Raw genomic sequence first — 12,928 nt, 5'->3', positions numbered from 1 at the left:
AGAAGAAGCACGCACATAAACTTATTACAGTGTTTAGCACAAAGGGAGTCAGTGGTCCTAGATAGTATCCACTTTTGAATCTATTTAAGTGATGTTGGAACAGGCAGAAATGGACACATTAGATCTCTGCTGGACATTTCTACATGCAGTCACAGACCCTGTTAATTTTCTCAACTATAGTGGCCACCTAGCACCTGCCTGTTTTAGAAGAGAATGTCTCCTAGCGCCTCCTGCCTTTGACTAGAGGAGCTTTGGTGCCAGAGCAGACACAGGCCCACACAGGTAAACACTCACACATGCACATGGACGGATCCGGCACCGTTGGGCTGGAAGGCTTCATGCTCACCCTTGCTTCAGTGTGTGTCAGTCTGTGGGGTCATCAGAACCTGCCATTGTCTCAGGAAACAGGGCTTCTCCTCTGCCTTCCTGTCAGGGTGCAGTGCTGTGCTGAGAGACTGGACATGTCAGTGGGCTTTAATTGGTTGCTGTGTGTAAGGCTTTCCTTCTGGCATCCTGACTATGGAATTAATAGCACCCAGTGCTAATTTTTGAATCTGAGTTCCTGCCAAGCCTCTGTGCTTGCAAGTCTGAGGCCCTGGTATAATATACAGTATATCTTTTCCTCTCTGTCAAGTATAACCACCTTACATTCCTATCCAAAACCATGCTGTTCCCTACAACCGATTTTACATTTAACTATTGTTAGACTCATAGATCTAGAAAAGGCTGTTTTAGCCAGATGTCCACTTTCACTGTAATTAAAGAAGTTAGAATGAGAAGAGTTCAGGCAGTCTTATTTCTTACTTGACCATTGAGAAACTGAGGCCCAGAGAAGGGAAGTGACTATTCCAGGATCACACAGCAAAGACTTGATCTAGCCAGACATCAATTCAGGTATTTTCATCCCTAATCCAGAAATCTTTCTAAACTGTCTTCTGAACTGCCTTTAGCAGACCACAATTCTGGCCCAGTGGTATCATCGGTATATAACACTGGAACCCCATTTTTATTTCCCTGAACAAAATCTACAATGTAGTATCTGAGTGTATGGCTTTTGGGGGTCTATTAAACTGGAATTATTCAGTTCAAAATTAGAAGGCTGAAAGATTCAAAGCCTGTGTATGAAAACTTTCCATGTGATTTGAAAGCTGCTACCCTTGTGAGCTTGATTTAACCTCTTTTGAAATATCCCCCAAGAGCAGGGAAATAAAAAATTCATTTCAGAAAATTTCAGCCTTTAAAATATTTTGTCAGAAAATTTTGTTTTTAACAGTATTTCAAAAGATGGCATTAACTATGTGGAGCATATCCAGTGAAAAAAGACAAGTTTCAAAGACACTGATTCTTCAGATCAGAATGGAGAATTCTGTGAGGATTTAGAGAAACAAAATGTACACTGATTGTCCATATAATGGGATTTGGACTTGATATACATTCCAAAGCCAAAGCCCTGGACTGTATATCAAGGAAGTAGCACAGGGCATCATTCTAGCCAACCATGGATAGGACCAAGCTAAGTTCTGTATTTTGGAGGTGTGCCCTCATCTCACTGTCCATGGTCCTGAAACCTGGACTTCCCTTTTGGAAACCATAGTATCCCTTCCAAACTTCCCTGGGAAAAATAATCACTGTCAATCTCCTTCAATCATCTTTTCCATCCTGATTTGGAAAGTATGGTTTTTACATCATTCTAGGAGTATTAGAAGCATGTCTTATGTTTCACAATTAATCTAATGAATCCCTTACACATTTGATGATCCTGTCACACAAGCAGTTTTTCCCTTTGAAGTTGAGAGGAACACAGTCATCTCCCTAGGCCTCTGCCTCACCAAAAACTCTGTTACATGGATTTAGTGGATCCATAAAGAAACATGGCAGAGCCCCTAGACTTGGCCGAAAGCAGTGTTTCTGACTATTATTATGATGTTTATGATTATGTTATCATGAACATTACTCAATATTTCTCTGTATATTCAATTCAAAGTAACTATTAATCTTGTTGAGCCTGCATTTCAGTTAACAGGGTGGCCTCAACTCTTTTAAGAAAGTTTCTTACTGATCTATGGGGATGGAGGCTCTGTATGTTTGGCTCTTCTTATCTCCTACTTTCTCTTTTCTGTAGAAAATCCACTTTTATGCTCTGCGAAGAAATTCAGAAATCAAGGTGAATGATTTATATTAACAGAGCCATTTAAAATAAAACATATATTGTTATTGCCACACCCTAGTATGATTAGTTACTTGGTAGGACAAACATACCCCTATGTATTTGTTGGTGAAGATGTATTTAGTGTTTCTTTGAAGGTCTGGTAGTAGCACTGCTACCTACCATCCCTGTTAGTAATAATAATAATATTTGTAATTCTAACTAATACATCTATAGTGTTTAGTGTATGCCTGGGATGTTTTTCAGTGTTTTGCATATATTAACTAATTTATTCCTCACATCATCCCTATTATAATTCTCATTTGATGGATGAAACTGAGGGACAGAGAGACTAAATACTTTTCTCAAGGTCACACACATATGATTAAGCTTAATGTTAACATTAGCCCAGTTACTGAGTCTATAAACAGTGGGAGGATTGGAAGTCTGGGTGACATCCTGACTTCCCAGACTACTGTCAGGTTTTAGAGAACCTGGGGTCTCCTTTGTTCAGCTTGGAGGATATGACTGATAGGAGCTAAATATTCCAGTATTCTCCAGGCAGGTTGTGGTCATAAGTCATGGATGTGAGCACAAGGAAGTAAGTAATGCTGGTTTGTATCAGTGCAGTCATCCACATCGATACAAACAAAGTCGTGGCAATGTGTGTGTGGGGGGGAGTGGCCCACAAGGGGACTGAGGGTTAGACTGCAGGGGCATTGGTGTGGTTAGGACAGCGGTTCTCAACCTGTGGGTCGCGACCACTTTGGGGGTCGAACGACCCTTTCACAGGGGTCTCCTAAGACCATCAGAAAACACATATATAATTACATATTGTTTTCGTGATTAATCACTATGCTTTAATTATGTTGAATTTGTAACAATGAAATTGGGGGTCACCACAACATGAGGAACTGTATTAAAGGGTCTGGGTCGCGGCATTAGGAAGGTTAAGAACCACTGGGTTAGGAGGTTGTGAAAATGCTGGGTAACCAGCATGTTTAGAAACAATGTCCATGACAAGAATGAAGGTGTGGAGGAAGCAACTTCATCACCTGGAGTTTTTAATGCCTGAATTCATCTCCCAGCTTTATAGGTTTTGTTCTGAAACTGTCTTTGTGTGTTTTGCTGTTTTAAAAACTTGCTTTTCTTTTTCTCTCTCTCTTTCCTTCCTTCCCATCCCCATTTTCTCCTCCTTTGGTAGCCTTCACATGGTGACAAGACTTCTAATCCCGAAGTCCTGAAATGGATGAATGATTTGGCTAAAGGTCGCAAACAACTCAAAGGTAAAACCAGCCAAGGGTCTCTTTTCTGAGAAAAGAAGCAGTTAAAATAATGACAATGTGCTTTCTGAGAAAAGCAGCAGGTAAAGTAACGACAAATGTACCCTAGGGCATTTTTTAAATTCTGTTTCAACTGTGCCCCCCTTTAACCTTGTCTCCCACTGAGATTGGAGGCCCCGTTTTGAAAATGAAGGGATCTGGGTCTCCTTCATTGTTTGGGCCCATTTAATAAATCTTTTATAAGTAGGCTGAGGAACTCCAGACTCCCAAGTGGAATGATGCGCTTCAGTGCCAGGCACATTTCAGTATGTGGAGCATTAACTTCCCTGGGTTATTGGATTCTTGGATGTTAGAACCAGAAGAGGTCTCAGCAGTCATTTACTTCACATACCACGTTGTGCAGATGAGGGCATTTATGCCCACAGTTTATGTAGCTGGGAAGTGGTGAGCTAAGCGTAAAACTCAGTTCTCTTGCCTCATAATCCAGTGTTGTTCTTTCTCTGGAGATGGTGGTGTGAGTGTTAATTAAGTCTAAAATCCATTTTAAAGGACTGTAGTTATTTCCCAATAATTTATTTTCTTCCTCTCTCCACATTCACTTAGTACTTAGAAACATGGGAGAGTTTCCACATTTCTAGAAGTATGGTGATTAAAGAATTGAAAGGGCATAATAATTCAGTGGTGTTAAACTGTAATGATGTAGCAGATTTATAAAATATGCAGTGTTTAAACACCACGTCAGTGTCTCGCTAAAAGCAAACATCAAACAAAGAAAATGCGCCATGTAATTGAGAAATCAATCTAAATAGCCTCGCTCAAACAACCAGTCCCCTAACATATTCTGAAATGTAATTCCCTGATAAGTCCCAAGTGGCTTTTTAAATTATGTAGGTGTATATAAAGCCATATGGCAATAGTGGTGGTTCCTGGATTGTAAGAGCTGGCATTAGACAAACTATGATGTCTCTGAAGTGGGGGCTGGCACTTGCACATCCCCTTTCCCATCCCTCTTGCATGTCCTCTGACAGTCGCATGTGTAATGCCTTCTAAAAGTACTTGAGTTTCCACAGGGGCTCCTAATCACTGCAAAACTTTCAAAACCCAAGTAAATGAATCTACAAGTGTAGAATTTCAGCTGCTACAGTAGGTAACAGGTGAAAACTTTGGGGCCAGGTACCACTGGTCTACCTTCAGAACTCCTACTTTAACATGTAAACCACTGAGTTGCTCCCACACATGATCCTTCACCTCCATGAGATCCCAGCCTCCATGAGGTCCCTCTGCGTTCACGTCACTGGGAGCTAATGCTTTTAGTCCTGGTATCAAGACTGCCCTTGCCCTATGGAAAGCCATTGTCAGCACTCTTCATTTCTGCTGACTTGGCATAAGGAGTGGGAATTCCTCAAAGTGTCTGTGCTCTTATAAGGGCCAGTTACCTTGCTCATGGTAACTCCTGGCATTTCTCTTAGAACTAAAATTGAAGCTGTCGGAGGAACAAGGAGCTGCTCCCAAAGGCCTACCTAGAAACCTGTCCTGTGGGCAACCCACGGTCCCCAGAGAAGGGAGGCCAGAAGCTGTGGGCCCTGAGCCAAGCTCCTCGGGAGAGGAGACTCCAGATGCCGTGTTGACTTGCTTGGAGAAGAGAGAGCAGCTTCCCTCTGAGGACGATTCTAAGGTACCTCACCACATCTTCATGGGACCAACACTGCACAGTGGTTTTGACCGCTTGGATTGTGGTTTTGACCAAAGTATCAGAGCATTCTGGCACCACATACACATCTCTGGGAGAATGGCTCTGAAATTTCAGTCGGATGAGTTCCTAGCGTCATTGGCCATGACCTGTGGGTGTCGCCACATGATTCCAGGTTATAGCACTGCCTGTTAATGGGAAGCAAATGGCAGGCACAGTGTCTATCATATCTCTTTCTCCGCACCCCCCACCCCGGTTTCCCCCAATAAATTAGTAAATAAACCCAAAACTAGGATCACAATCCCATTTTTCCATATTCCATTAAAAAATAACAAAGCAGGGATGAGGTAGAATTTTACAGAAGAATAGAGAAGTAGGGTTTTTAGAGGAGTGTTAGGTAAGATGTCTGATGTCTTCAGCTTTAGACATTTAGTTTTGAAATCTATGTGACATCCAAATACAGTTGGCAATTAGGTATTTGGATATATGAGCCTGGAGCTCAACAAAAAAGATGTATTATATTTTATAAAAAAAAACATGGCAGTTATCATTTACCTGCTTAATCTCTCCTCATCTTGCATATCTATGCTACACTTCACTTATGCCAAGGAACTTTCCTTATGATCCTTCCTGTGTCAACTCTAAGTGTGGTGTGGTTCCCTTTCATTTATTAGGAGTTGTAGCTAGCCTATCACCGCTCTAATCGTGCTTTATGCCATTTTGTCTCTTATACTGTAGTTTAAACTTCTTGGGTAGAGGGCTGTCTGTTGTTGATGATACGTAGGTATTGAATAAATATTCCCTGAGTGAATGGACAGATGAATGACCAAACTAGCATATTTAATTTTGGAAGGAAGTCTTCTTGAGGAGAGTGCTGCCTTTACCTGCTCTATTGTAAATTATCTGGTCTTAATCATAATATGGCAACATAAGCCAAATCCTAATGTTTATCATGTGTACCTGGACTAGTCCTTTACATTGGGACATGTGATCTATAAGTGGAAATGGGCCCAAGGCCACCTTATATTTATGAAGTAGTTTTAGACTTAAAAAATTACCAATATATGTTGTGACAAGTGAATAGGTTTCACCTACTCAGCTCACTTATCCTCTCTCCTGCAGATTCTAGACTTGTATGCTAGCCAGTAAGAGGATAACACATCTGTGAGTCTCCTTTCTTCAGTGCCTCTGATGGAATTTCCTGTATTTTATAGTTACCCTGACCACACTTTTAAAGGCAGCTTAGTCAATACCAAAGTCCTAATTCTATGCTCTAGTCAGTTGACTAAGGCACTGAGGGATGACTTGGGATTGGGACAATATAGAGCAGGACTCAGCACTTGAATGGGACATTTCTAACCATGTATACTTGGCAAGTGAACTAATTATCTGAGATACAACTTGCTCCTCTATAAAATACAGGTAACACCTACTCATATTATTGTGACAATAAAGGGAGATACTAGGTGACTTGTGGGCAGTCGTTCATTGCAGAAAGATTTGAGTGCCTACTATGTATTGTGAACTTTGATACATGCTGGATATAAAAAATAAACAAGATATAGAAGCCACGGTAGGTTCACTGCCTTCATGGAGCTCATGTTCTTCTGGGAGTTTGGATGCAACAACAAATAAACAATTCAAAGTCATTAAAGATTTTGATACGTACTGAGCAAATTAACCAGATGACATAATAGGAAATAATAGGTATGCGTTCTACTTTAATAAGAGTGGTAAAGAAGACCAATAGGTGACATTTAATAAAGAAGAATTAAGCTAAGAGAGCAGCAAAGAACATTCTAGATAGATGGAGCTGCAAGTATAAAGGCCTTGAAGGAAGAGCTTTGTCTACTTGCAAATCTCGAGTCTGAAGGCTAGAGCACAGGCTGGCATGAGATGAAGTTAAAGATAGACCCAGGCCCATCACACAGGACCTTTCAGGTGTAGAAAGTATTGGGAAGCTGTTGAGTGGTTATAAGCAGAAAAGTGATTTGGTGTGATTTACATTTAAAAGATCTTACTGATTGCTGCATGGAGAATAAATCATAGGGGGAAAGAGTGGAAAGGGGAGAATAAAACAGGTGGCTTGGATTAACATGGTAACCTTGGAGATGGTAAGAAATAGATATATTCAAAGTATTTTTGGAACATAAAATCAAAGGACATGCTGAATTACTGGGTAGGAGAAAGTGAAGAAAAGGAAGCGTCCAAGTTGGTGATGGTTCATTGGGAGTGGGAGTGACAACTCGAGAGGTCTGTTCTGGACATGTTAATTTTAAGATCTTTGAGGAACAGGTTGACCAACCACCCCAGGTTTCCATGGATTGTGCTGGTTTTAACACTGAAAATTCCATATCCTACAAAACACCTCAGTCCTGGGCAAACTGGGATGGTTGGTTATCCTACTGAGGCATCAAAGTAAAACAGGGACATGCAATGAGAGTCTGAAGATCAAAGAATAATCGAAGAGTTCTTCAAATGTCATCTTTGTTTAAGTGGCAATTTATTTTAATTATTTACAATAAAGTATCTTTTGAACAATTTAATAAATGTCAGAAGCCCCTTCAAATAAACCAAGTATCTCTGTGGTAGGCTAAAGTTCGGTCCTTTAGAGAGCATCTGCACTAGCATCTAGGCCTATCTAAAGCCTCAGTATTGCTCCTGAGAGAGCTTTAACATAGTAAACCATGAAGTGGCTATTTCAGCTATAATGTGTGTCCTAAGAGGGAGTCCAGAAGCCACAACACAATCAAAGGGAGGACTGTAAATTTTCAAAGTAGCTAGTATTATTTCTGGCTCAATTAGCTCTTTAGCATTTGAAATTATCTCATTAGGTCCCACTTTTTCCCCCTTTAATACATTTCATTATTTTTTACATTTAATTTATTAGGGTTAATAAGATCATATAGGTTTCAAGTACAGATTTCTATGATACATTATCTGTATATTGCCTGTGTGCCCACCAAAGTCAAATAATCTTCTGTTACCATATATTTTGCCTTCTGTACTCTCTTCTACCCTTCCACCCCCTTTGCTCTGGTAACCACCATACTGTTGTCTGTGCCTGCATTTTAGTTTTGTATCCCACATATGAGTGAAATTACATGTTTCTCAGCTTTTTCTGACTTATTTCACTTAGAATAATATTATCAAGGTCCATTCATGTTGTCACAGATGACAGTATTTCATCTTTTCTTATGGCTGAGTAGTATTCCATTGTATATATGTACCATATCTTCTTTATCCAATCCTCTAAGGACACTTTGGTTGTATCCATATCTTGGCCACCACGAATAATGCTGTAATGGACATAATGGTACATATATCTTTGGGAATAAATATTTTCAAGATTTTCAGGTAGATACCCAGAAGAGGGATTGCTGGATTGTACCAGTTTACATTCCCACCACCAGTGAATGAGGGTTCCGTTTTCTCCATAACCTCGCCAACACTTATTACTTGTCTTATTGATAATAGCCATTCTAAAGGTATGAAGTGGTATCATTGTAGTTTTGATTTGCATTTCCCTAATAGCTAGTGAATTTGAGCATCTTTTCATGTATCTACTGGCCATTTGTCTTCTTGGAAGAAGTGTCTGTTCAGGTCCTCTGTCATGTTTTAATTGGGTTGTTTGATGTTGAGTTTTATGAGTTCTTTATATATTTTTGACAGTAAATCTGTTTGCAAATATCATCTCCAATTTGGTCAGTTGCCTCTTTTTCCTTTAAGTTACATGTCTCAGTTTGGGTTTTTGTGTGAGATTACCATTAAGTTTATGAAAAAGAAAGTTTCATATATACAGTAGTTTTTTTAATGCATCTAAAAAACCACCCCCTTTGAAAATTCAGACCTTTACTTCTTCCCCTTATATGTCTTGTACGTTGATAAGATACCTATGGGCTATGGGCAATTTCTATCATCCCCTCCCACTATGTGCCAAAAGAGAACCATTGGTCCAGAATGAAAGGGTGGTTGTGGTAGATATGTCGTGAATTAACATAGGATACAACAGGGAGGAAAGCAAAGCAAACAGAGAAGTCTGGTCACTTTGGATGGAAGAGGTAGGAAGGTGGATACATAGGTAAATAGGAAGCTATTTAAACTTCTGTGCACAATGTACCTGTAACCTGTTGAAAATAGTGTTGAGAGATGGGTCATATAGCAGAGGGGTAATAGAATGCATTAGTGGAACAAGACATGGAATTTTTTATTTGGAAAGAGCTTTGAAACTCTAACCTCCTTGTATAGGTAGGAAATTGAGGATTCAGAGAAGTTAATTGCTTATCCAAAATAGTTTTGATGTCAGAGCTAGCCAGTAAGTTAGTATATAATCTAAGCATATAGTGATGAAGACCTGAGGTAAATGTTTGTGAATATAATCACAAAGGTCCAGATACAAAACATTTCAGAAGAAAAATCAATAGGTTTTGATCACCCATTGGTTTTTTAAGAATGAAAAAATAATTAAAGAACAGACTCCTTACCACTTACACATTGAAGATTCCTTCAAAAAGCTTTAAAAACATCTTTCTAAACTAGGACCTATCCTTTAAGAAACTTTTCCTAGAAGAAAATTGGCATGTGCCTTATACAGTATCTTATAAATGACTTCCCCTTTTCTAATTACTGTTGCATTATATTTTATAATCCCTTACTTTGAGGATTCAGAACTTTTTTTGCCTGCTAAAAATATCAATTTAATTCCTATGTGAGAAAGGAACAGTAATTAATTTCATGTGTTGTTGTTTTTTTTCCAGGTAACTAAGCAAGACAAGAACCTCATAAAGCCTCTTTATGATCGATGCCGGATTATCAAGCAAATCTTGTCAACGCCTTCCCTGATTCCAACAATTGTGAGTCAGGACGCTTGCATTAACCAGACCTGTACTTGTGCTTTGGAGTGATGTTTGGTTAGGGAGGCAGCACTATGGAAGTTATAAAGGAGCCTTCTTGGCAGTATATGCTGCTAAAAAGGCCAGTTATTTTCAAAAACTAGGAGAGTGGTCTCCCTCCACCCCGATACTCTACTTAATAGTGGCTGATGATTAAAACTATTATGAAACAGGAATCTATGGCAACTGTAATATTGGAAGTCAGTGTTAACATTTGTTCCATTGCTTGGGTGAGGAGAACAAACCTTGGATTTCAGTTTGGCATTGTCTAATTTACAACACAGCTAGACAGCCTTTCTTTTTTTTTTTTTTACAGATTGGTTTTAAATTTTTTTTTATATATTTTTATTGATTTTTTACAGAGAGGAAGGGAGAGAGATAGTCAGAAACATCGATGAGAGAGAAACATCGATCAGCCGCCTCCCGCACATCCCCCACCGGGGGAAGTGCACAGGTACATGCCCCTGACCGGAATCGAACCTGGGACCCTTCAGTCCGCAGGCCGACGCTCTATCCACTGAGCCAAACCGGTTTTGGCATGCCTTTCTATTCTGTTATAAAGTTATGTTAGTTAACTTTAACAAGATAATTGGCAGTGTTACTTGATATAATGCAACATCTGTTTTTGGTATCATCTGACCATCACTGTAAAGATATAAGTAGATTATTTCAATAGAAAATATGACTACTGAAATTGAGTTAGACTACTTTTAATAAAGAATGATTTATGGGAATACAGAACTAGAAAAGCACCACAAACCCTACTCCATCAATATTCAAACAGTCACTTGGTCAATATAAAAGGAAATATTAACAAATATAAATTTAAATATACTTGAGTACATTTATACTTCCACAGTTTTAAAGACGACAATAGTGATTCATAATCTTTGGAATTTTCTCATTAAGTAAATATAATTTAAAATGGGGTATGATTTTCAGAACTTTTTCTGCAAAAAAGTCTTTTGGTTGTGATAAGCATTACCAGAACAGCTTAAGGAATGAATAACTTCATTTTGCTTTGGCTTTCATAGAACTCTTCCTGAATTTGTCAATTTTCTGAGTATCCTCTGTATTTTATTATGGCCCACACTAAGATCTGATTTAAGTATTTCTGGATGACAAGAAGTGTTTTGCCATCCTGACCCATATAACGTATGAAGCTGTGGCCCAGAAGGTCTGGATAAAAGGGAGGGACTACTAGGCAATGCAGCCCAGATTGTTGCATGTCTTGGATGCTTATGCCTTCATTGGCCCAACAAACAGAGATGAACTTGGTGAGCATTTTAGCCCAGCATTGGCATTTCTTTGCTCATTAACTTCTGTAAATTTTTTGATGCAACTGAGGAAGAGTTCCTCTTGGTTTTTCCTTTTTGGCTCTCAGTAGGCATAAGGGTTATCTACTGTTTCCATGGTGTTTATCTATGGTTCCCCATCCTGTTTTTGCTTCCTCAGGAGCAGCAGTCCTCAACCTGTGGGTCGCCACCCCTTTTGGGGTCGAACGACCCTTTCACAGGAGTCGCCTAAGACCATCGGAAAACACATATATAATTACATATTGTTTTTGTGATTAATCACTATGCTTTAATTACGTTGAATTTGTAACAATGAAATTGGGGGTCACCACAACATGAGGAACTGTATTAAAGGGTCTGGGTCGCGGCATTAGGAAGGTTGAGAACCACTGCTCAAGAGGCACTTAGCATTTTGTGACTTCATTTAACTCTGCCCACAATAAGCAGGAGGAAGAGGACTCTGATGAAGACTGTACACAAAGAAGCCAACAGTTTTCTTTGCCAAATCCAGCATCTTACCTTCCTGGTGGTGATCACCTCACCTACTCTGAGACTGAACCTATAAGGGTCCTGCTACCAGATGAAAAGAAAGAAATCAAACCACCAGCCCTCTCCATGTCCAATTTACATGAAGCCACCATGTGAGTGTGAAACCTAAAAATGAATGAATGGGGTCACCTTTTAACGCCTTCTGGTCTGTGGTAATATATATATATATATATATATATATATATATATATATATATATGAAATTCAGAAGCGCTATTAGACTTTATTTTTATATATATATATTTTATTGATTTTTTACAGAGAGAAAGGGAGAGGGGATAGAGAGTTAGAAACATCGATGAGAGAGAAACATCGATCAGCTGCCTCCTGCACACTCCCTACTGGGGATGTGCCCGCAACCAAGGTACATGCCCTTGACCAGAATCGAACCCGGGACCCTTCAGTCCGCAGGCTGATGCTCTATCCACTGAGCCCAACCGGTCAGGGCTAGACTTTAAAAAACGCCATCAGAGAGTGGCCTTCAAAACATAATCTGGTTGTCTTCTTAACTGGAGAAGTGAGAAGACAATGCCATGCGGAACCAAGGCTCCCTAAAGATGCCATAAATGCTCAGGTTGTTGGCTACAGTTGCACATCTTTTCCCCGGGGCCTGGCACCAGTCTAATTCTTGCCCTTTGAAAATACTGGACGAAAAGGAATTGAGATCTTGAGTCAATAGTTGTTAAAACCTTTATCATAGTCCACTTCATTTACAAAAGATGATTTCTCCAGATTGGGAATCCCCTTGACCTTAAGTTAAATAAGCCTCCCTTTGTCTCTTAATGGCCCCTCAGTCAGGAGCTATTTGGTTTTTCATTAGTGGTGTCATTATCATCATTCAGTAGAGGGCATTCCTCTTGATCATTTGACCTTCCTTTGGTTTGTATATTACTAGCCAGATTATGAGATTTTCTTTAATGTGTATTATAATGTGGTAACTGTATGCTCCAAGATAGGGATATAATCCCTGCAAATATATGAGGTGAGATTAAGGACTAAAGTATTAATTGAGACTTTAGTGTGCTTGTAGAAGCATTTGGTACATGAATTTCAGCTCACAGATGAGTGACCTG

General features: G+C 39.5%; 1 protein-coding gene across 7 annotated transcripts in view; it reads left to right on the top strand.

Moving 5' to 3' along the window:
* The window catches only part of FAM13C (family with sequence similarity 13 member C), a 126,988-nt gene that overhangs the window by 108,910 nt on the left and 5,150 nt on the right, over positions 1-12,928 (top strand). For 4 of the 7 annotated variants that reach the window (XM_036336804.1, XM_036336801.1, XM_036336797.1 and 1 more), the window contains 5 exons: positions 2,123-2,164; positions 3,351-3,432; positions 4,899-5,104; positions 9,877-9,972; positions 11,751-11,947. In XM_036336804.1, the coding sequence (XP_036192697.1) occupies positions 2,123-2,164; positions 3,351-3,432; positions 4,899-5,104; positions 9,877-9,972; positions 11,751-11,947 (623 nt within the window). The remainder of the gene's footprint in view (positions 1-2,122; positions 2,165-3,350; positions 3,433-4,898; positions 5,105-9,876; positions 9,973-11,750; positions 11,948-12,928) is intronic. The other 3 variants (XM_036336798.1, XM_036336800.1, XM_036336799.1) reach the window with 3 other exon arrangements.

The sequence above is a fragment of the Myotis myotis genome, unplaced genomic scaffold (genome assembly GCF_014108235.1).
Source record: "Myotis myotis isolate mMyoMyo1 unplaced genomic scaffold, mMyoMyo1.p scaffold_m19_p_15, whole genome shotgun sequence".
In the NCBI taxonomy this organism is placed as follows: domain Eukaryota; kingdom Metazoa; phylum Chordata; class Mammalia; order Chiroptera; family Vespertilionidae; genus Myotis; species Myotis myotis.
This window is presented reverse-complemented; position numbering and strand designations above follow the sequence as displayed.